General features: G+C 37.2%; 2 protein-coding genes across 2 annotated transcripts in view; one reads left to right on the top strand and one right to left on the bottom strand.

Moving 5' to 3' along the window:
- Positions 1 to 14,473: 14,473 nt before the first annotated feature.
- On the bottom strand, positions 14,474 to 23,035 carry LOC128321053 (cytolytic toxin-alpha-like). The gene is made up of 11 exons (XM_053241569.1): positions 22,945 to 23,035; positions 20,308 to 22,064; positions 19,578 to 19,697; positions 18,333 to 18,421; positions 17,983 to 18,181; positions 17,783 to 17,896; positions 17,449 to 17,550; positions 17,199 to 17,287; positions 16,362 to 16,557; positions 16,158 to 16,271; positions 14,474 to 15,583 (listed from the first exon to the last, which is right to left on the bottom strand). The coding sequence occupies exons 1-11, from the start codon at positions 23,033 to 23,035 to the stop codon at positions 15,539 to 15,541; spliced, it is 2,916 nt and encodes a 971-aa protein (XP_053097544.1). The 3' UTR covers positions 14,474 to 15,538.
- The window catches only part of LOC113525332 (drebrin-like protein B), a 31,747-nt gene continuing 25,068 nt past the window's right edge, over positions 19,109 to 25,787 (top strand). Inside the window, exon 1 of the mRNA XM_026911816.3 lies at positions 19,109 to 19,197. The gene's annotated coding sequence lies outside the window, so the exon portion shown is untranslated. The remainder of the gene's footprint in view (positions 19,198 to 25,787) is intronic.

Here is a 25,787-nt window from a genome sequence, read left to right as displayed (position 1 = left end):
AGCTGTAAAAAATACAATGCAAAAGTACTGCTTTATAATTACTACTAAAAGTTTCATACCATAAGATCAATCACATAGTAATATTAGTAGCAGTAATAACAGAAATAGCTAGTCATCTCACCTGGTGTGTTGTTCTCACAAATAAATGAGTTCAGCAAAGGTGACTATACACAGTCCTAACCTACTTCCTCTGAATTTTATCTGTAGTTTGTCAGATATTTATAGCTAGCTCAGTTTAAAAAAAAATGTCCCCTCAGGAATTCACTACCAATTAAAGCAAATAACCATTTTACCTGGAACACAGTGAAGCTGATCCAACCTCTTAAAAAAAAAATTGGGTGTGTTTATTTTTCACAGACATTTCACATGCTTTACAGTTAGGCTTACTTATGGGTATACAGTTGAAAGCTCTACATAACAATTAATATATGATACACTAGTGGAAATAGTTAACAATAAGTTTGAACACGTTGTTACCACACAAATATAAGAACAGATTTTTATGTGACTATAATCATTAACACAAAATGGTCTGTAACTGAAAATGAAGGATGTTTAGTTGAAGCATAGCTCTTTATTACAAGAACCATCTAGGGAATCATAAAAGTTTTTGCAATGTCTATGTAATCATAAATACTGTTGTAATGTCTATTGTGTCCGATGTATAATTTGTGTCTACTGCACTGTCTGATCCTGCTGCACTGTTTGTTGCATTGTCTGTTGTTGTTGTTGCTGCTGCTGCACTGTATGTTTTGATGCACTGTTTAATGTTGCACACTGGCACCAAACCAAAACCAATTCCTTTGAGCACAACTCATAGGCGATAAAGTGTTTCTGGTTCTGATTCTGATACTGATTCTGAGTCTGATAGGGTTTAAAACTACATATTTCACGGGCCTTTACATGTTTGAAATTACTATTCTGTCATGCCTAGGCCTGCCAATTCTACAACTGATGGTATTTTACCAGGTTTGTAACACAGCCATTGTAATGCATGTCCATTTATAGAAAAATAAACACTGTAGATCGGTTTTAAGTAAGAATTGTTTTGAAAGTTTGCTTCCTGACTATAGGATGTTGATTTGTGGAACATCTGCAACACGATTAGCTTTGGTACATTGCATAAGATCTTAATAAGTATTAAATATTCTATAGAAACCAATGAATTCTTAAATTTTTTAAGTCTTAGACAGAGAGTCTTTGTCTGGCCATGGATGTGATAGATATTTATAGATATTTAATCTCAACTCATCGTTAGTTCATTTATGCTCAACTACATTCCATCAAAAATGGATTAGAACTCAATGCTTCAGTTGTTAAGGTATAAGTGTACAGATGCTCTCTTGGGAAAGCATTTGATTAGTGTCAATTATAAACAAATTATAATTTTAAGTAAATGCTCAGTCGCGCCATAGAGCTCCAAGGAACTCTACATTTGAATGATGTGTTTTGTTTAAACCGCTTGCTTTTTTATAATAATTTAGTCATTTAAAAATATCTGTATTTAATACTGCAGCCAATGTTGATGATCATCATACAGTCATTTATGTAACACCAACCCCCTTTCTGAACACTAGTTTATTAGCTCTTGTTCCACATTATCTGATAATTGTTGTTTTATATATATGATATACACCGATCAGCCATAACATTATGACCACTGACAGGTGAAGTGAATAATATTGATTATCTCATCACAATAGCACCTGTCAAGGGTTGAGATTTATTAGGCATCAAGTGACCAGTCGGTTCTCGAAGTTGATGTGTTGGAAACAGAAAAAATGGGCAAGCGTAAGGATTAGAGAGACTTTGACAACGGCCAAATTATGATGGCTAGATGACTGGGTCAGAGCATCTTTAAAACGGCAGGCCTTGTGGGGTGTTCCCTGTATGCAGTGGTTAGTACCTACCAAAAGTGGTCCAAGGAAGGACAACCGGTGAACCAGCGACAGGGTCATGGGCTCCCAAGGCTCACTGATGCGCATGGGGAGTGAAGGCTAGTCCATCTGGTCTGATCCCACAGAAGAGCTATTGTAGCACAAATTGCTGAAAAGTTAAAGCTGGCTATGATAGAAAGGTGTCAGAACACACAGTGCATCACAGCTTGCTGAGTACGGGGCTGTGTAGCTGCAGACCTGTCAGAGTGCCCATGCTGACCTCTGTCCACTGCCAAAAGTGCCTACAATGGACAGGTGAGCATCAGAACTGGACCAAGGAGCAATGGAAGAAGGTGGCCTGGTCCGATAAATTTTCTTTTACATCATGTGGAAGGCCGAGTGCGTGTGCATCGTTTACCTGGGGAAGAGATGGCACCAGTATGCACTATGGGAAGAACACAAGCTGGCGGAGGCAGTGTTATGCTCTGGGCAATGTTCTGCTGGGAAACTTTGGGTCCTGGCATTCATGTGGATGCTATTTTGACACATACCACCTACCTAAACATTGTACACCCCTTCATGGCAACAGTATTCCCTAATGGAAGTGATCTCTTTCAGCAGGATGATGCGCCCTGCAACACTGCAAAAATTGTTCAGGAATGGTTCGAGGAACATGACAAAGAGTTCAAGGTGTTGACTTGGCCTCCAAATTCCCCAGATCTCAATCCAATCAAACATCTGTGGGGTGTGTTGGCCATCAAGTCCGATCCATGGAGGCGTCACCTCGCAACTTACAGGACTTAAAGGATCTCCTGTTAACGTCTTTGTGCCAGATACCACAGCACACCTTCAGGGATCTAGTGGAGTCCATGTCTCGACGGGTCAGGGCTGTTTTGGCAGCAAAAGGTGGACCAACACAATATTAGGCAGGTGGTCATAATGTTGTGCCTCACTGGTGTATAGCACCTTTATATTTATTTATATTTCATTTTCCTTGCAAAGTTCCTTTGTACATATAGATGAAGTTTCTTAATGTACGCCGAGTATTCTCCAGTTTAGGTTCAGTTTTTTACTTTATTATCTGTCACAAATTTCATGCTTTCAGTATATTCATATACAATCACTGAGTGCTGTCAATTGCCAATTACTACAGTACAATCACAAACAAAGTAATAAATACAGACTGTCCTTTGATTCCATGTCCCATGTTTAAGCATCAGAAGAAGTTCTCATGAGAAAAAGTTTGATAATAATTTGCATACAAAATACAAAATACTGTCATCAGTTGATCATTGTAATTAAATGGGGAGTCTCGCCTCAGGTTACATTGGCATTTAATACTGTTTTTAATTAAAAATCTTTTGTAAGAAAATACCAATTATATCCATTTATAATTAACATCGCAATATTTAAGAATATGTGGCATTCTTAAAATGGAAGTCTTTTAAGTAGACCCACAAATATGCATGATCAAGGAATTCTGTTTATTGCAGTAACTTTATTCTTCACAAATTCTTAGTGCAAAAACTGACCCTTTTAAATATGTGTATAACTACGAATACCATCCAATCTATGTATAATACATTCATTATATCTAAAATTTTGTGAAATCTCTTGTCCGGCTGCTCTGTTCTAAAACACACAAGCATAGTGTATTTCACAATCATGCTGGCTACAGGTCAGTGAACTACTGCTTGCCTCAGATTTTTAGATTACGTTCTGTTTTTTTGCTGTTGGAATGCAACATTTTACAGAACTGACTGTGGTATTTTAATAGACAGGCATGAAAACACGGTTGGTTTAGATAGACAAGTTCGAGCCTGGATTACTGTAGATCTTTTTTACTGACTGTTACTGGTTTGGTAGAGGTACTCTACCAAGGCTCCTCAGAGCATGAAACAAACAAGTAAGGTTTTGTTTTAGGTACCATTTGTCACGGCCACCAGAGGCAGTTCCCCCCGGACCACTAGACGTCACCCTTAGTCACTGTGTAGAACAACTTCTTCTGTTGCCTGCCTCATTTCCTGTCATAATCCTGCACATCTGTTTTGAATTTCCCCATTATATACCCTATTTAAGATCCTTGTTTTTCCCACTTTGGGAGAGCATTAAGCTTATGTTTGTGCCTGTGTTTGTAGTTACGGTTTGCACTGTCTATAGTTTTATTTTTAGATAGTTTAAGTTTCCTAGCCTTGTCTAGCTTTAGCCTAGCCTTTGTGATCTATGTTTTTTTGTCTTCTTTCCTGTGTTTTGTCTGTTTCTCAGTGTTTTTGCTTCCATTAAAGAAGTTCTGCATTTTGCATCCGTCTCCCTGGACTCGCTCTGCTTCCTTGTTCTGCTGAGGGCATTGCTCCACTTTCTTGTTCCATGGAGGACATTGCTCTGCTCCCCTACCCTTCTGAAGACGTCGCCCTGCCCCACCCCGCTGAAGATATCGTGCTGCCCCCTTGCTTGGCTGAGGACGTCGCTCCGCCACCTTGCTTTGCTGAGAACGTCGCGCCGCCCCCCTGCTTGGTTGAGGACGTCGCTGTGCCTCCTTGTTTCATCATTGTTGTCTCAGTTCCACACTGGACCACTAGGGGGCACCCTTACTCACTGTGTAGAACTTCTTCTGTTATCTGCCTCATTTCCTGTTGTAATCTTGCACATCTGCTTTGAATTTCCCCTTTATCTACCCTATTTAAATTCCGTGTTTTCCCCCCTTTGTTTTTGGGAGCATTAAGCTTATGTCTGTGCCTGTGTTTGTGTGCATGGTTAGATTAGTTATAGTTTGTACTGTGTTTAGTTTTGTTTTCTATTTTAAGTTTCCTAGCCTTGTCTAGTATTAGCCTAGCCTTTCTGATCAAAAATATTGGAAACTTACAGGTGTGTTTTTTTTTTTCCCAGGTGTGCCCTGTTGGATTGATTGTTTAAACATTTAATAGCTCTGAGTGTCTACTCTTGGGTTGCACCCTGGATTTATCCTGTGAAGATTGCATTTGTTGTTAAAAAGGATAAACCCACATGAAGACCAGAGAGCTGTCTATGAGAAAAAAGCAAGCCATTTTGAAGCTGAGAAAAGAGGGAGAATGAATCAGAGCCACTGCACAAGCATTGGGTATACCCAATGCAACAATTTGGAATGTCCTGGAAAAGAAAGAAAATGGTGGTGTTTTAACAACCAGACATAGAACAGGTCGACCAAGGAAAACAACAGAAACATTGGGAGAGCTGTGAAGAAAACCCCAAAAACAACAGCCAGTGATGTCACCAACAACCGCCACAGGGCAAGGGTGAAGGTATCACAATCCATCATTCAAACAAGACTTTAAGAGCAGAAATATAGAGGCCATACCACAAGATGCACACCACTCATCAGCAGTAAGAATCAGAAGGCCAGATTGGAATTCACAAAGAAATACACAAATGAGCCAGAAAAGTTCTGGAACCATGATCAACCAAGATTAAGTGTGGAGAAAGAAAGGATCTGCTCATGATCCAGAACATATGAGCTCATGGGTCAAGCACGGTGGAAGTAGTGTCATGGCTTGGGCTTGCATGGCTGGTTATGGAACATGCTCACTAATCTTTACTGATGATGGAGCTCATGATGGTAGCCACAGAATGAATTCAGAAGTCACAAAACACACTGCCAACAAAACAAAGGACTTTATCAGGGGGAAAAAGTGGAAGGTTTTAGACTGGCCAACTCAATCACCAGACCTTAACCCAATTGAGCAGCATTTCATGTCTTGAAGAGGAGACTGAAGGGAGAAACCCCCAAAACAACAACTGAAATAAACTGCAGTACATGACTGGAAACGCATCACAAAAAAAGATTGCAACCAAATGTTAAGTGTTATTTACTTTAATTTACAATCTGTTCCAATACTTTTCACATAAAAATTTGAGTGGTCTGCCACCACAGGTGTAACCAATCGCCAGAGGCGGATTGTGTAGGATCCATAAGCAGTTTAATAGCAAACAAATCCAAAACAGCAGGCTGAAAACGTAAACGAGGAACAAGAGCAAAGTCCGAAAAACCAGGAAGTCAAGCAGTGAGGTAACCAAATCCAAAACACAAGGCAAAGGCAGTAATCTGTAAACGTGAACAGGGTCATGCACAAAAGGCAAAACAAATACACAATGGGAGAGAGAAAAGGCTTGGTAATGTCCCGAAAACAATACTTCGCGTCATAGCATGGTGAATGCGCTACTTAAATATCCGTAATACCCCGGAAGTGTTCCTCGTGGGTGGCGTCAAAACTCGGGCGAGGGCTCCCTCTGGCGGGCAGGTGCCGGTGGTGACGCTACAACAGGTGCAATGTTCTAAGTTGTTTAACACACCTAGATGTAAATATCAGGAAATGAAATCTGAAATTCTGATCTATTGTCCCATATTCATCTATTGAATTCAAACCCAAATGTCTTCAGTGTATAGCAAAAACAAAAGAATTGGCCTTGCCGTTCCAGTACTTTCGTAAGGGACTGTGTATCTCCTGAACAAGAATGATGACCCATAAGCAAAAATTTGGTATCCTTTTGACTGAGATTGTCCCTTTTAATCTACTTCCGTTCTGTGAAAATGAGGCCTGACCATTCTTTGTGACTATGTTGACTGGGATATTTGAGTTAACAGCTTATCAGTGTTACAACGTGGGAGAAAGGAACCTGAGGTGTTTGGGTAGAGATCAGTCCACATCAAAAACATCTTGCCTTACAGACTCTGTAATTTCTTACATCATATAGTTGGTCAGGGTTTTCAGCCTATGGCCAGGCAATTTGCAGTCTAACAGCAGTACAAATACACTTTTTTTGTGCATGCTGAATTATAAATCTGTCTCATGTACACCATACAGATGGCCACAACCATCCTTGTGCTGAAGAACTGTGGATGAGGATGGCTATTCCTGTCTGTGTAGTGTATCTCTCTGCGGGTGGCTCTTTGTAGCCAGTCATGGGCAGTTTCCCATGTTTATTCACTTCTCCTCATTCATTCATTGATAGCTAGAACATCTCCAGACCATGGAAAGATAGAAGGCTGGTAACCAAGCAGACACTGATAGGAGACCTGAGGGTAGCTGATATTAGGTGCAAGATTGAGCACAGACAGCACCAGCTTTGACCAAATTTTTAAAAGCAAGATTTAATAATTGCCACCAGAATTTGTTTTTCTGCTAACTTTTGTGCATTGGCTGCAGGATGTCCAGAGCTTAGCGAAGTGTGCACCCACTGGATGACATTTTCCCACATATTCTGAGGTACATATGTCTTTTCAGGGGGAGACTCTGGTGGTCTTCTTGTGTTTTTTGAATATTACGCATCTCCCAGTTGGTTTCTGTGGGATCCTTTTCCTGTGTTTCCATATATGAGAAACAAGGCATCTGCTTTCATATTATTAGATCTGAATCTATACGTCAGAGTGAACTTGAAACACCTGAAGAACTGGGCGCAACAGGCTTGGCATGTGTTTAATATTTTGGAATTGATGTACTCAAGATTTCTGTGATCTGTGAGTATGAGAAATGGGTACTCACCCCCTTTAGCCAGTGCTGCCATCCAGGGCAGCCTTGATGTTAAGCAATTCTCAGTTTCCCACAGCATAATTGTATTCGGCTGGGATTAACTTCCTGGAAAGAAGGCACACATGCAGTTTATCAGGGTTACCATGGGTTTGAGATAATAAGGACCCAGTTTCATTTTCAGATGCATCAACTTCTACCATGAATGATAGTCTGGGTCGTGGAGTATAGGAGCACTGGTAAAGTGTTCTTTCAGATTCTTGGAGGGCTTCCTCTGTTTACTTGAGGGTTTTTGGTTTTTGCTTTAAAAGTGATGTCAGAGGGGCTGCTACAGAGCTGCATCCATGGATTTGACAGTAGAAATGTGCATACTTTACTGCAGGGTGATGAAATTCACATTTTTCCTTTTTCACAAAAAGAGATGGTTTTCGATAAGTTTCTTGAGTATGTGACATTCATGATGGATGTGCTCCTGTTCAGACAGGGTGAATATCAGGATGTCACTGATGTACAAAATGACAAAAAGTGGTTGAAGATCCCATCTAAAATCTCATTCACAAAGGCCTGTGAATGATGGCGCATTGATAGCGAAACAGATGGCGCATTAACTGGCCATTGTGCTGGCCATATAGTTTCTGTGGCGGCATGTCCATGGTGGAGAGGGTGGGGGACAATAAAGACAGCTGATGCAGAATGGCTTCTTCCTCTCTGTCTGTGTCTTTATTAATGTGCCTGCATACATACACAATACTTTTGTTTGAGATTATATATTCTGAAACTGCTCATAAGCTCCCCAGAAATTTGCAAAAACTTTACTGGGCTGGTTACTAGTGCGTATCTGCAACTTCATGAACTATTTACTAAGCAGCAATTTTCATAGTAAATATACATGACTTTTTCTTAATAGTAGATTCAGTAATTCAGTAATAGTAATTCAGCAGTAACTCAGAGAGGGAGGTTTTTTTTTCAAGAACAGATAATGCACTTATACAGTTTCTCAAAAAAATGAGTACAACATACCTGCATGCACACACACAATCATTTTGTTATTTTGAGATGAAGTATTCTGCAACTGCTCATACGCTCTACAAAAGTGAGGGGAAAAAAGAAGAAAACAAAGATATAAGCATATTTTATCATCTAGCTCATTCCCAAGCATAGAGCAATTGGCGCCAAAGCTGCGGCTCTGCCAGAAATAAAGTGAATAAACAAGATGAAACAATTACCAATACTTGTTAAAAACCTGAGATTAATCACTGTGACAGACAGGTCATGCTTAGAATAATTCATTTCAGGATTACATATATCCTCTTAAAATAAAAACTTATTCACAGAGCTTTTCTGCACAGCTTACCTCCAGTAATGTGAAAAACTTTACTGGGGTACGAAAAATGCAAAGGGACAAAATTAACAACAAAAAAAAGTGAGAGCTTTTGCAGTTGCATGCAGGGAATTGTAGCCCAATTCAACACACTGGATTTGTATGTTGCAATAATGGCACTAACCAACAGTAACTAATAGAAAACATGTATATGAAACACATTATTTAATGAAACAATTAGGACATAACCAATGAATTAGTCCTCATAAACAATAATAATTTTGGAAGAATTCTATTATTAGGGGTACTATTATTATTTTTTTCCCTTTTTTCACCCTGTTACACAAGGCTTCGTGTTATGGTTATATATACTTTGTATATGTATGTGATGTGATCTGGTGGTATGGTAGTGAAATGTCCATGGAGGGAGTGACATTAATATTTTAAGCATAAATTGAACTTTTTCCCTTGAATCCTGTGCATCAGAGCTAGGAAGTAATACAAGTGGTAAAAAAGCTAATATTTACAGGCGTACATGCAAATATGTATTTTGTTATTTTGTGTAGAAGTTGTTTTTTTTTAAATCTGCTTTCCAAAGTACAATCAGATGGGGCACAACCAATCTGCAAACCTGTGAGTAACAAAGCACTAGTTTAAAATAGTAGATTAAATTGAAAATAATTTTTTGCTACCTAAAGAATAATTAAATAAATATTAAAGTTGTATTTAGTCAATAAAACTATTAACAGTGATTTTTTAAATATTACAACTAGTTATTTGCCATGGCTTACACAAACAATGTTTATGACCCCAACAGAACCAGCCCTATTTGGGCCAAATTCCTGGAGGACTGAAATATGGACTGACTTTGTTCTTGCAAGGGGTTTTTCCTTCAGATGCCAGCGGGTATGCTTTTAAAATACTGTCCACAATATACCTTCAAGGTAACACAGTTATTAGCATAAAACATAACACTAGTGTACAATCACATATACCGTACTGTGCAAAAGCCTTGTAGAGACATGAGGCGAAATGCTGTAAAGCAAAGATACCTTCAAAAATAATGAAATGAAATGTTTTTACATAAAAAAATAACTGTAAACATTAAACATTAATAAACTAAACAAAGTCAATATTTGGTGTGACAACCTGTAGCTTTTAAAAATGTATCGATAGTCCCAGGTACACTTGGTGCAGTTTTATAAGGAAATCAGCTGGTAACGTTTTCTAAGCATCTCGGAAAATCTGTCACAGAGACTTTGTCACATTTACTTCTGTTTTTGCAGGTGATCTGTAACAGAGATAATCTCTGACAGAGATTACCTGTTTTATTTGTCTGAAAAGTTTTCATTTCATTTTTTGTTGGAAAATTAATTTAAAATGTTATTACTGACTCAATAATACAGAAGTCATAAAATAAACATCTAAGACAAAATTTGTTTCAAAAACATTTAGGCTGCCCAAGACTTTTTTATTCCAAATGTTTTATGTCTATTTTAGATTTGAAATAAATTACAAGACTGGGCCAAATGATGACATCGCTTTCCAGTTCAGGCCTGAGCTGCACGTTGTGGTCTGTAACAGTTACAGGAATGGAAAGTGGGAGGATCAAAAATCAATAGAGGAGGCGCTATTTGCTGAAGGAGAAGGCTTTGATATCCTCATGATTATTAAGCCAAATTCATATCGGGGGAGATGTTTGGAATAGTGAAATAAATGAATCATCAATTGTAAATTGAGTAAATAAGTTAAGATTAAACCTTTTCATGTATTTGTTCAGGTATTTGTGAATGGCCGTGATTTCTGTACTTTTATGCACCGCATGCCAGTGCACAAAGTGTCCACACTACAAATATGTGGAGATGTCCTCATGAATACCTGTGCCATTATTCATGTAAGTTATTGTCATATGTATTATATATATACTGAATATTTGACATACATGAGGCATCAATATGCTTTTTCTCTACTAGGTGGACAGATTTAATCTGACACTCGACCTCTCTGCGCATATTTGAGGACACTTTCATCTCCATGACCAGATCTTCAGTTTTTTCTTTTGTGTTTTGTTGTGCTCAAGTATCATAATAATCATAGTCAATCAATAATAGTCATAATTTATCCCAGGCTGTGGGTGACATACAGAAATAAACTAATTATATCTGTTTGTTTTTCTAAATAATCCTGTGCTAATAGTATCTGATAATTCAATATTAGAATGAAATAAAGTTTATAGGTTCACTGTTTAAGAATGAAATGGAACTTTTTGCCCAGCACATTTAAAGCTTTGCAGTGGTGTCAAATTTGAAAATATTAGTTCAATAGGCTTTGCATTTCTTTCTTTAAAATGAAACACATGTGACCAAATGCAAAATGGTAAACACTCATGTTCAATTATATTTTTATTTGTTTCTATATTATTAGCAGATTCTGAAAATATCTTGGCTGACTATGTTTAGAGGCATCAAGACAACATCGGAGGCAGCTGAACGGGCCACACAGTGGGTCTGGATTAAGAGGAACGACTTGTGGCATGCTACTCAGACACAAACTGGGCTATGATCAGCCTCAGCTGTGTTACCTGGGTGAGGGTGTCTGATGTTGAAAGACCTTAAACATCCTGTGACCCCAGGAACATCACTGAGAGCATCAGAAGATGTGTCAAACAACATAAAAAATATATATATTTTATATTACCTCAGAATATTTTACAAATAAATACATGAAGATACCTAGTGTTATATGTGTTCAAAAGTGTTCCTTTTTCTTAAGCTGAGAACATAATAAATGTAATTAGAAACATTCTGAAGTAGAGAATAGTGCAAATAGGTGAAATGCAAACTCACATTGCACAGTGCAGAAATTATAAAATATTTAAATTATTCTATCAGAGTTTCAAAAGTTAAGAAATGTTGACATCTTTATCATAACAAAAGAGAGTGGATGCAGAGTAAGGATAGTAAGTCTCATGAAGATATATGGAATAAGTGACTGAAGGCTGATTCATATTTTCACATGCACATAAAAATGTTTGCATCCAAACAGAGGTCCTTAAGGGTAAGCATAGTTTTTAAAGGCTCACAGAAGAGCTGTAACCTCTAATACCTGAACACCACATCTTGTAGATCTGGCTGTGTGAAATCTGATTATTTTAGTGTGTATATGTTTGGGGTAATGGTGGAGTTGGGACAAGATTTATATACTACTTAATCCAAATCAGAACCAGCACAAAAAGAAACAGTTTAGTACAGTATAAAAGCACATCTATTATTTTGTTTCATCCATTCTCTCTACTACAGTCAGAGAGCAACATTATTTTTTATTTAAAATTTTATGTATATTCTGGTTCATATAGTACCAGTGACATGCACAAGTAAGTTGGCAGATTCCAGTATGAACTTTTTTTGCATGATCAGCCATAAGAGTCCACAGAAGCACAGGAACACAATTGCTGTTGTTCCTTTTGAGTAAGACGTGTCACAGAAAAGTATATATTGGTTCTCATTTTTCCATCTATCATGCAGTACAGGAAATCAATTCAATTTTATTTGTATAGCACTTTTAACAATGGACACAGTACAGCTCCCCATATGCGATCCCCAAGCCATCTCCACAGCCCCCAGGTGGCACCATCCCCAGCAATTCCAATGATCTTCAGACCGTCCATATGGGGCCCCAGCAGCAGCAAGCAAACTCAACTGATGAGAACTCCAACCAGAAGTAGGGCGTCAAGATGGATCAGGCAGGTCCGGAGAGCATAAGGGGTCAGGATCACTGGTATCTCAGGAGTAGGAGTAGAGAGAGAGAAAGAGAGAGGGAGAGAGAGAGAGAGAGAGATTATCAGGTATGCTTATTGTCCCATAATGGTTAAGGACAATGTACTTTGCATGCAGAGAGCAAGCAGGGACTCCGGCAAGACTAGCTATGACAGCATAACTAAAAGGGAGAGCCAGAAGCTAACACAGACATGAGGGAGCCGTAAGACATAAAGCGGCCAGCACTCCACCTTCAGAGATGCTTGAGCTCTGACCTTTGACCTTTCTCCAATTTGGCATTGCATTTACCAAAGCTTGATTGACATTGGGACAAACAATGGTGATCATTTATTGGTCATTTGGAGCAGTGGTCATCAGTGACGTATTGATGGGTACAATGGTGATCAGTGATTGGTAATGGGAACAACAGCTTAAGGAAGCACAACCCAATCAGGCTTTCCACACCTCCAGTAAGTCAAGTGATCCTGCTCTCTCAATTCATATAGCCAGCAGCTGCGATGTGAGCTGGAGAGCCATTACAAGGATAGTCGTTAATGTCTGTTCAAAAAGTCACTGTATTTATTGCTATGCTCAGGTTGTTAAAGGGGTCTATAAAGTCACCAAATTTAACAAAAATGTCTCTAAGTTGGCAACACTGGGCTTAGCAATTGGGAATTAATGTTGATTTGATCAGTAATTAAGCAGTAGATCTAATAAAAGGGCCATATTTAGTTAGTTGTTCTGCAGGAGAACTTACTGTTTAGTTAAGAGTGAATCACTCCTAACATACCTGCTGAGTAATTTACTGAGGAGTTAACTACTAGGAGATTATAGGAGTAATGTGAGTAAAGTGGAAATGAAGAATACTCATTTGTTCCAGCTTATTTCCTGCATACCTACCTATGAGTTATGCAACAGTATTATAAAGTGTTACCTGTAATCGTTACATATCGCCCCTGCTGTGCACATTTCTATTAAAAAAGAAGCCTCACATTATTGTCTGTTGAAGCCTGTTAGTTTACTATTCTAGACCAAGGTAAAGCCTACCATCAACCTTATAGCCAAGGGTGGTGGCTGTGTGTGTGGACCAGGATCCCATTTTGACTTTCCAATGCACCTGCCTACGTACTCACACGTCACATAAAATCAAAGTAATATTGCATGGATCAGAGAAGGAAAATACTAGATGTGTTTATTTTAATCTGGATTAACTAACTCCTGTCCCAACCCCATCATGACCTCAACACTTCCATATTCAAATACTCAGCGTTCACACAGCCAGATCCATACAATGTGGTGTTCAGGTATTAGAGGTAACAGCACTTCTGTGTGCATTTGAAAGCTATGCTTACCCTTAAAGACTTCTTCTATTTTGATGCAAATATATTTCTTGTGCATCTTTGTGAAAATAGAAAAATCATTTGTTTTATAGCTCATTCCTTTTTCTGTACATCTTCATGATACTCAATTTCGTTACCCTCCAGCCACAGTGATGCTGATATCACTGTAATTGACACTGTAATTGAATAATTGAAATATTGGGCTATTTCTGCACTGCGCAGTGTGAGTTTGCATGTCACTGATTTGTAGTCTCCTCTACTTCAGTATTCTTCTGATTGCATCTTGTATGTTCTTGGCTAAAAAACTGAATATTTTAATTAATTTGTTGAAAATTCATAACGGCAATATCTTCATGCCTCTGTAAACTACTCTGAAAAGCTAATATAAAATAGTTTTTAATTTAAAAAAAAAGTGTTTTCAATCTTTTCTGCCTCAGAAATAATGAATATTGTCAAGAAAGGAAATATATATTTAAAATAAATAAATAAATCATACATACTCTGTAAATGCTTTTTTTGCGCAAAGGACTCTTTGCTTTGAAATAAAAAAGATAAAAGCCAGTTCTCTAATATCTATTAAAATTTGTTCAGAGAATTCCATCCAAGAATCCTTTTTGCAACTGGATAGCAGGGACATTAAGTGGTGCAAAAATAAAGTACAGTAAATGACCATTTAAAAAAAAAATAGCCTAAAATAAAATTTTAAATTAATCTTATTGTAAAGAAATAAAATAAAATAAAGGCTGAATGATAAGCTGAGAGAAAATAACAGAATTTTGCTTGAGTTCGTAATCATGAATTTGATTTAATTGCCATTGTCAAGAAACACTGTTCATCTTTGAATTGCTTTTTGTGGGGCTAAAAATATATAGATATTAAATCCTGATTTGAATTCTACAAGGAGTTTTCACATGTCCTTGCATGACCCAGAAATGTTATTTTAAATCTGTCAAATATATCAAATATTGGCTATTGGGTTTATTTACTTTATTATTGGATAATATGGGGTTATTTTATTTTACAAATGTTCAGTCTTAACATTCATATTAAAACTTCACATGTAAGCTGTAAGGCTTCATCACATTTTATTAAAACAAAGTCAGCCAAGATATTTTTAGAGTCAACTAATAATATAAAAATGTTGAACCTTTGGTCACATAATGCATTTCATTAAAGAAATAAATGCAAAGCATATTTATCTAATATTTTCAATTTTGATGAGCACTACACCACTGCAGAGCTTTAAATGAAATGGTGGGAAAAAAAATCTAAATTAATTTTCAAAAACATCCATTTAATTCTTAAGCAGGGAATGTATCAACTTTGTCATTCTAATATTGAATCAATCAGCTACAGCTACCACACATTTATTTAGATAAAACATCTATTATTTTGAATAGATATCATTAGTTTATTTCTCTTTTTTCTGTCTCCTACCTTAGTTCATTTTCTGCTACTTCCTGATGCAGAGGCATCCTCATGATAACGCAAATAATCCACACTGTCATTAGTTACCAGGGTAGTGTTTAAAATCAAACTATAGAAAAGCATCTGTATTGCCTTAATGTCCACCAATGATAAACTGTGAAAGCTCGGAGGAATTCATTTGAAAAGGAGAAATTATGAGTATAACTGGAACTATTATGATGCTTGAGCACAACAAAACATTACATTACAAACAAGGGGAAAAAATAGTCTTAAAGATCTGAACAAGGCTCCTGGAGATGAAAGGGTCCTCAAATATTCAAATATGGGCAGAGAGGTCACATGTCAGATTAAATTTGTCCACCTAGTAGAAAAAAAAAACAAATAATAATAATAATAAATTATAATTTAATTATATTATATAAAATATATATATAATTTATTACTATAATTTATATTATATATAACAACATAGCAAATTTTGTTTGAACCCACCCTTTTTTTGAAGTGATCAGAAATATAGGAACATGTGACTGACAGGTGTTTCATGTTGCCCAGGTATGCCCTGTTAGACTCATTGTTTAAACAATTAATAGTTCTGAATGTCTACTCTTGGTTAAAGCCCAAGAGTGGAGGGGAGTATATATGATTTTTTTTTTTTTTTGTGATTTATTTATTTACTTATTTATTTTACCCCAATTCTTGTATATTTAAAAATAAACTTTAACAGTGGGGGGGTGAAACAAAAAAGGAAAACTTGGGCAAAATGATACAGACCTTTCTTGCTAATAGATAAAATTAAACACAAAACATTTAAAAATGATTATTATTATTATTATTATTGTTACTGTTGTTATACATAACTACATAACCTTGGCAATGGTAATTTTTATGGTGGTTTTTTTTTTCTTCTTTTTAATCACATGACAATGACTTACATGAATAATGGCACAGGTGTTCATGAGGACGTCTCCACGGATTTGAAGCGTAGACACTTTGTCCAGTGGCATACGGTGGGTAAATTTACAGAGTTCACGGCCATTCACAGTAACCTGAACAAATACATGAAACCATTTAATATAACCTTATTTACTCAATTTACAATTGACGATTCATTCATTTCAATTTTCCAAATATCTTACCTCATACGCATTTGGTTTAATAATCATGAGGATATCAAAGCCTTCTCCTTTAGCAAATAGCGCCTCCTCTATTGATTTTTGATCCTCCCACTTTCCATTCTTGTAACTGTTACAGACCACAGTGTGCAGCTCAGGCCTGAACTGGAAAGCGATGTCATCACCATCATTTGGCCCAGTCTTGTAATTTATTTCAAATCTAAAATAGACATAAAACATTTGGAATAAAAAAAGTCTTGGTCAGCCTAAATGTTTTTGAAACAAATTTTGTCTTAGATGTTTATTTTATGACTTCTGTATTATTGAGTCAATAATAACATTTTAGATTTCCAAAAAATTAATTTTCCAACAAAAAAAAATGAAATGTTAGAGGAAAAATTTTGGATGTCATTAAAGTAAGTAATATTATGTAATAGACTATTTTTACAGACAAATAAAATAAAACATAATGAACATTGTCAGAGATCACCTGCAAAAACAGAAGTAAATGTGACAGTCAAAGTCTCTGTGACAGATTTTCCAAGATGCTTAGAAAAAATAACCAGCTAATTTCCTTATAAAACTGCACAAGGTGTAGTGTACCTGAGACTATTGAGACATTTCTACCCGAGACTATTGATGCATTTCTTCAAAGCACACCAAATACTGACTTTTTTTTTTTATTATTGTATGTAGAAAACATATCATTATTTAATTAATTTTCTTTTTTCATTATTTAATATTATTACATGTGCCTAAGATTTTTGGATAGTTCTGAATATATGTGAAGTGTTATGTTTCATACTGGTGTTATGCTAATAACAGTGAAGGTATATTGTGGGCAGTATTTTAAAAGCATACCCGCTGGCATCTGAAGGAACCACCCCCTGGAAGAACAAAGTCAGTCCATATTTCAGTCCTCCAGGAATTTGGCCCAAATAGGGCTGGTTCTGTTAGGGTCATAAACATTGTTCATGTAGGCCATGGCAAATATCTATTCATAATATTTTTAAATTGTTAATTGTTTTATAGTATTGTTAATATTTTACGATTCTGTAGGTAACAAAAAGTTATGTTCATTTTAAACTACTTTTCAAGCTTTGTTACTCACAGGTTTGCAGATTGGTTGTGCCCCATCTGACTGGTTTTTTGAAAGTTCCCAACGTGAGGTACCAGACCTTTGTTCGTTACCAAAGGCAGATGTGCTCCAGTTCTTTGAAGATAAGAAAATTATACACAATTATACATAGGTTTTAGAGTTATACACAGGATCTCTCCGATACTTGATTGTAGGTGTTTCAATTCTTGATCAGCCAATGCCCTGCACAGTTTTCAGTTTCCCCCTTTTGTTTTTCCCTGTCTTGCAAATTTCTGTACACATTATTTGAAAAATAAAGAAAGAGAGAAAAAAAGAAAGAAACTGGTGCTTTGAGAATCTGACTTACTGAAACTAAACCAATGTTGTTTACAATGACATCTCCATCAATTTTCAGCGTAGTCAGCCTTTCCACTGGTATATAGTGTTTAAATGAGCTATATCTCCAGCCATTTACATATACCTGAGGAGCAAATAAGTACTGTTTGTTAAACTTACATTATTGCTGTAAATGTAATGTTTATCCATTTATTCTATTAATCACTATACCACATAGCTTTCATTTCCAATGACAATGAAGATATCAAATGCTGATCCTTTGAGTAAGGGACATCCCACAATCCATCCTTTTTTGTCCCATTTTCCTTCACTGTAGATTCTCTGGTTTGAAGCCAGCTCAGGGTATATCCTCAGGTAAAAAGCAACGTCATCATCTTCCCCCTTCCCAGTCTTGAACATAAAGACAAAGCTGTGTGAAAGAGGAAAATTTTGCTTTATGAAATAGGAAAATTTGTCTCACAGATCAATATTAAAACTCTGCCTATGGAATTCCATGTCTCTCACTGCAGGTCACATGATGTTTTCTTTTATTTTAAGTGGTTAATGGCATAAATACATACAAGTCTGAATCTGCAGGAACAACCCCCTGGAAGTGAAAAGCTATTCCCGTTCTCATCCCTTTAGAGATTCCAACCTCATATGGAATTTCCTGTGGGGAGAATATGCATATGACCTTCACTGAGTGTTATAAAAAAAAAAAATACAAAAAATGGCTTCCTGTAGCTGCCCACATCAACTTTAAGGCCTTGATGCTCATGTACAAGACCTTGTCTGGAACAGCACCCCCCTACCTCAACACTCTCCTTGAGGTTTATGTTCCCTCCTGCAACCTGTGATCAGTTAACGAATGATTCGTAGTAGTGCCCACTCAGCGAGGCTTGAGGTCCCTTTCCAGAACCTTCAAACTGACTGTCCCTCAGTGGTGGAATGAACTTCCAAACTCAAACCAGACAGCAGAATCTGTCACTTTCTTCAAAAACAGCTAAAACTCTACCATAAACACTTAACTAACCCCTAACTTGTCCCTACTCATAAAAAAATCTGCACTTACACCTGCACTTACACCTCTACTCTGTGCACTTTGCTCCTCTAGCACTCAATTAATAATCTTGTATGGTAGCACTACTTATATTGTTCTCTGCTTGATATATCGCTTTGCTTGTATTTCCTCATTTGTAAGTCGCTTTGGATAAAAGCATCTGCTAAATGAATACATGTAAATGTAAAAAATCCACCACTCCAGGAGCTAGCGTCACTTCGGGATCCAACACCTCTCCAGGAGCCAGTGCCAATCCACCAACACACTCCACTCCAGAGTTTACTTCATACACTGTCTCCTTCCTACTAACCCACCACAGCTGATTCCCATTCACAATCAATGAACTCTCTACAAATTTCACACCAATACACACGATCTGTGTGAAGGTTTGCCAAATTTTGATCTTCCTTCTGTTTTATTACTTACTCCTTTGCCTTGCTTGCATTACCCAATTTGATTGACTTTAATCTTTGCTTGCCAATTTAGATGTCTATCAATCTGATTATACCTGTACCCAAACACCTCTGCCTCATGTATGTCAAATGTCAGACACATCAACACTGCAGTAAATATAAATCTTATGTATGACTAATCTTAGTTCTTCACTAGCACAAACAGGACTGCGTAGTAAAATCTACATTCGTCAGCTCCTGCTGTGTCACAATAGTGGAAATGTGCTTTTTACAGATACTGATATAATGGTACAAATATTAAAATGACTGAGTTGACTGCATTCTTTAGCCTGACTGTGGAAGCTGTTACTCACAATGTTGCTGGCTAGATTTTTAACCACTGGCTTAATGGTTGAGGGACTCCACCTTGATGTGCCCAAGCTGCTCATCACTTTGAGCCTTAGCTCAGTAATGAAAGAAGAAGGTGTCCAATTCTGTGGGGAACAAAATCGTGAGCCAAACAGATGGGCTACAGTCAGTAATTGTATGTCTGCAAAGTGACCTGTGTGGTAGGATAAAATGACCAGTGAGTGTAGGCACAAGATAAATGTAGAGTATGTGTCAGAATGTGGATGGGAAAATATATAATTTTTTTTTAATTTGGGTTAATTAGGCTGCTTCATTACAGTTGTGGATAAAATAGGTCAGTTAATCAAAGTTGTGTTTTGTGTTGTGTGGGCCATTGAACAAAGTATTATTGTAAAAACCTGCAGGAAAAATGATTGAGGAGAAGTTCACATCAGAGTTTGCAGCTACATACTAGGGTTAGGTTTAGTTTACAGTGACATCTAGTTGTGCACTTAGATAGCTAAAGTCACCTCTTTTGAGCAGCAAGCTATGAGAGATTTATTTCCCTGTGATATGAAGAGTGTTTTAGACAATTGTATGAAATGTTGAGCAGGCCAGTTGTGGTCAAAACTTAGTATAGTTAGTCTTTTTTTCAGCTACTCTCATAAAAAGCATTTTGGCTGACAATACAGTATATGGAGTTAAAATCTTGCACACATGAAACAAAATTAGTAGAAATGTAAAAAGTTAACTGACCCAATTCTGGCTCAAAGATAACTTATATTTTCCATGAGCAGAGAAGAGGACAGAGTCGCTGGCTTCACTCACTCCAACTTCACTAATAGCTCTGTACCGAATCCTGTATTGCTTTGTTAGCTGTAGTCCAGTCAGTGTGAAGTTCTCCTGAGCATCTGGAGTCTCTGTAACGTCCCATTTTTCCACATCAGTTTCTGAATCAGTGGCCTGTACTATCCTGTATTCCACTCTGAACCGCACTGTCGATCCAGTTGGGGACTTCTGCAGCTTCAGGATTATATTTCTGTCCTGAATGTTCACCTTGGGTGCAGGTGGTTTGGACACGGGTTGAAACGCACTCTCCACAATTTTCCCTTTTTTGTAAAGACGGATGGAGATTCCAGGGTTGGAGGGGTCAGAGACTGACACAATGACAAACCTGGATTTTGTCTCATCTTTATTTGCCTGGAAAAAACCTTTGAAGAGAAAAAAGTTATCTTTCATCTTCTCAATTACTTCAGGTTTGTGGAACCATACCTTGATGTCTTGGTCAGCTGACTCTGGAATTGCTGACATTTTTTCAAACTGCTCCACTTTCAGAAATTTAGTTAAAATTGACAAATATGGGTCTTCATCTGTCAGAGAGGTAAAGCAGAAGCACACCACGGTATCAACATTGGGATTAAAGAGAATGTTGCTCAACAGGGCTGAGTATTTCACAACAGGGACACCAGCCAGTTGCTGGGTATAGAGATTCAGCAGATTTGTTTCACCCTGACGGTATTCAAGCCACTGATTCAGCTTCTCAGCTCTAAAGGGAGACTTCTGATGGATGGTTATAATGTCTGCTAGTGCCTGCTCCTTCTCCTTTCCACCCCGTATAGCAGGAATGAGCCTACGCAACGCTTTTAGGAACAATGCCTTGTAGACATCCAGCAATTCCTGAAATGTCTTCAGCCTTAGTTTCACATACTGGAAATCATTTATTGTTGTGTTTGTAATCAGGTCATTGCATTGAGCCTCTGCATTTCCCAGTTCCTCCAATAAAATATCTGTTTTAGAAATAAGTGTTTTATGAATTTCCCTCTTCAGTGTAGCTGCTTTTTCACCCAGTCGTGCAAGGGGATAAAGCCAAACCTTCACTGGTACTGCATCATTCTCCCTCTCCCTCAGAAGAGATGGAAGCTTCCTGTACAGTTGCAGGGCCTCCATGTATGTGGTGGGGTTCTGCTCAAGTTCATAATCACCATAAAATGTGCAGTTAATAGCGTCAGCTAATTTCCTTTCTGTTTCGCTCATGGTTAGAGCTCCTTCTCCCTCAATGGAAAGTGAAGGTATCTTTTGGACCATTACATTTAGGTTTCCCTCGATTTCTTCTTTATCCTCATTCTCATTGGCTGTTAGATCGAACACCATGAAAGCCTGAGCTCCATACAGTACAGCAGTAACAACATGTGTGGCAGTTCCTTCCTCAAACACTTCAGGATAGGTGATATTGCCCATCTGGTCCATAGTAAGTTGTTCAAATTTTGTTGTCTGGCTGTACTGCAGAGAAACCCGGCTCTGACGTGCGGAGGATTTGTTATCACGCATGTACTTGGCCGACCCTCCAACTTCAACTAAACCACCCAGGAAGCTAGCTTTAAGGGAGGCGCTCACTTCTAGGAGTTTTGCTTTCTCATTGAGAGAGTCAGAAGCAGTGAAATTCAGATCCGTCTTGGGCTGCCGACGTGAATCCAAACCCTTCTTTATTGTTTCAGTATCCCATAGAGAAATACCTGAAGAGTGAGATAATGCAACTGATACATCTGTCACAAACTGTGCAAGAGTCAAAACTGTTAGTTATGGACGATATTCAGACATGCCAACTTAGGTTAAAATGTTACTCCAGTAGTTACTCATTAGTTATTTGAATTTATCAGCCTAGTGCTGCACAGGATCTAGATGTAATTTTCTGGGTGGTACATTCAGATTATTGAAACCAAAACCTTGGTGAAGATTATGCATCTGAGGCTGAGAGCTTTACTTAAATTGTGGTTCCATGGCCATTGTGTCATTATATACATTTTGCTTTAGATTTGCTGTTATTGGTTCTCCAATGAACAAAAACATGCTGATGGTTTAATGGATAATCTCTCAAAGTGATGCTGTTACAACTCACTTTAAGTAGGTTTAATTAACAAATTATGGCAAAACATGCCTTATGAAATGTGGCCTTTGAGAGGTATTGTCTCCAATTAAGATGCTGAGGAACATCATAAGCACAATTATTTTTTTTTTTTTAGAATTTATAGGAATTTAGTATTTACATGTACGTTACATAAGTATGGTCCTTGAATGGCATTTATAGTTTTGTGTGTGCATATCAGGGTCAAATGGGTAGAATATACTCTCAGTGAATAACTGAGACTCACAGTGCAACAAAACAAACTTCACATTGCACACACATCTTGAGCTCAACTGTCCGAGCAGCAGTTACGTCTCTGATACAACACAATTACCTGTTCCACAATTAATGCACTAAATTCACCACAAAATTTCATTTTTTTTTAAGTACATAGCTTTAATTCACATTATTGTTATTTAATTTCATCCCAAAAGGTGAATCAGATGTCACCTTGCAAAAACCTTGCAAGTAAAATATTGTGGGATGTTTACCTGGAATTAAGGAATCACTGCGGCAGTCATACAGCGTGCCAGGATGCAGAGCCCTTCCTAGAGCTGCCATCTCAATGGTTTTGGACTCCATAACTGCCAAGAACATTATAGTTTATAGTAAAAATAAGAAGGAACTGCAACTTATACTCAGATGGAAGCATTTTCTCACTGTGAACATACCAACATAGCAAAGCCCAAACTCTAGATTCAAATCCATATTGCTGGAGTACAGAGGCAAAACAGTAACAAATGGGTGAATCTGCAATTTCCTAATGTAGAGGCATTAAGTATAATAGTACTATTATGAAGTACTTTAATAATAGTAGTAAAAATAATATACATATCTGTAGTAACAGTAAAAGAAGTAGTTACAGTAGTAGCAGCAGTACTAGTTGTAATAGAAGCTGTAACGTTCTTACCTCGTCTAAATGTTTTCTCTAGAACAGAGAGACTTGGGAGATTTATTGTTGCCAGTCTTAACCAGCCTCCTCTTCGCTTAGCTTGTCAGATATTTATACCCAACTGGGTGAAAAAAATACAACTGAAATTCACAACCAATTTAGGCAAATCACCAGCTAATTTTTAAGTTGGAACACAATGGGGCTGGTCCACATTCACGGTGAAATTTAGGAGGGTGCTTCTCTCAGACTGTGTGAAGAATGCAAGGTCAAATCTTATAAAATTAACGTCACAATGTACAGTTTCACACAACTTGAGTTTATGACTATTAATGTGAATAAAGTTGAAGACTCAATAGGAAAACAAATATGAATTTTAAAGGCAAAGCCTGTTAAGTTAAAGAGCAAAAATGCATCAGACAATATGAAAGATCAATTTTACTAAATGTGTTTTTGCAGCTTGAGCAAGAATTATAATGGGCTAAGTGCATATATTGAGTAGTTCATGCAGCAATTTCACACACTCAGATCTCAAAATTAACTATAGACTTGGAAAGTGCTTGTTTTAAATGCAAAACTATTTCCCCAAAAGCTACAGACAAGAAAGATTTGGCAATTTCATAGTCAAAAACTCCACCCATGTTATTCGAATACTCTAAATGATCTTCAATAGCTGCATAGCACAAGGCTGATAAATTTTCCACAAATGTTTTGGTTTATCATTTGAATCTGAGTTACACCAACCTGTGTCACCCACTCTATAGATCTATGAGGGCATAGTAAAATATATGAAATTAAAGTGAAGGGCATTTATTTACATTTATATTCTAAATACATCTTCACAAGTCAGTACATTTTAATACCTTATACTTGGTTGAAAACCCTTTAGAGCTGACTTCTGTAATGCAGTTAGTTTCAATTTGAGGTTTGTTTTACTTCTTAAATCAATTTTTTCTTCAGTAAGTGAAGTGAAGTGAAGTGACTTGTGGCCAAGTGTGGTGACCCATACTCGGAATTTGTGCTCTGCATTTAACCCATCCAAGTGCGCACACACACAGTAGTGAACACACACACACACACCATGAACACACACCCGGAGCAGTGGGCAAGCCTTTTTTTTTTTGCTGCGGCGCCCGAGGAAGTGAAATGCATCTGAGAGACATTGAGGATGGAGATGGATGTCAGTCAGGAACATCATCTATAAAGAGTGGACCAGTTCCACCCAACCCACCTGACATTCAAATATAGACATTCCCCAAGCCATCAGAACCCTGAACTCATGACCACCAACTCCCCCCTGCACTCTCCCTTACCCCTATACACATTGTTATATTGTAGTGTATTTCACTGCACTTTGTACCTGCTCTGAACGTGCATGTGACAAATACACCTTGATTTGAATTGAATACTGATTTTGCACACATCCATTAGCACTTCAGAACCTACACCTCAGTGAGAATGTCACATCCTCTGCATTCTGAACACTAGTAAATTATTGTATAATCTGATAACATTCTTCTTTTTATATAGCACCTGTATTTAAGAGATTATGTTGCTGTCCATGTTTCTTGTTTTTCACCAATTGTGTGTATTATCTATCACATTTATTGTGTATTTTATATATTTTAATATATGCAACAAGTGTATACCTTCAGATATGTCTGTATCATGTCCAAGTTTGGAAAAGAAAAGCAGTATACCTTTCTCGGGTAACCCTTCTAAGTAACAATTCATCTGAAATACATTTTTGTATTTAGATTATTTCCTTTCTGGGCAAAAGAGAGATTTGTGGACAATTTGCAAAACGTCTCATTTTTAAACAATAGTTATATGTGTACAGAAATTCTCGTGGGAAAGCACTTGATCAGAGTAATTTGCAAACAAAATAAATAAACTGTCAGTTCTAACAACTCAGTTTTAACAACACAATATTTGGTGATGTTAGTGTTATAGTAACCCTTAAACACCTATGATAAATTTCAGCTTTTTTGCTACCATTTTTTACAGGCAGCCTTGCTTTTGTGAGCACATCTTAAGCTATATACCATAGACATGCCATAGTTCTTAACAACCTTAATATATTTTAGTAACCCTTCTATGAATATCACTGGGTCTCATTAATCAAACTGGTCTCGAAACAGATTTATGCGTAAATGATTTTTATGAGCGTTTACACAAGAAATTTGGTGTAAAATCCTGTAAATTCGGAAAAACATTCATATCCTACTCGTGCTCTTGAGAGTGTGTAAATTTGCACATAAGAAGGCTAATTAATGTAAACCTCAACTTGGTCAACTTGATCATATAATTTGCATGGATTTGCATGCACTTTTATATATGGTACATGCTGTTGAGTTTAAATTGCTTATTTTCATTATGTTTACAACATTTAGCAGATGTCCGTATCCAGACCACATGTCAGTGGTCATTAGACACTTTGAGACA

The sequence above is a fragment of the Pangasianodon hypophthalmus genome, chromosome 17 (genome assembly GCF_027358585.1).
Source record: "Pangasianodon hypophthalmus isolate fPanHyp1 chromosome 17, fPanHyp1.pri, whole genome shotgun sequence".
NCBI classification, from domain to species: Eukaryota; Metazoa; Chordata; class Actinopteri; order Siluriformes; family Pangasiidae; genus Pangasianodon; species Pangasianodon hypophthalmus.
This window is presented reverse-complemented; position numbering and strand designations above follow the sequence as displayed.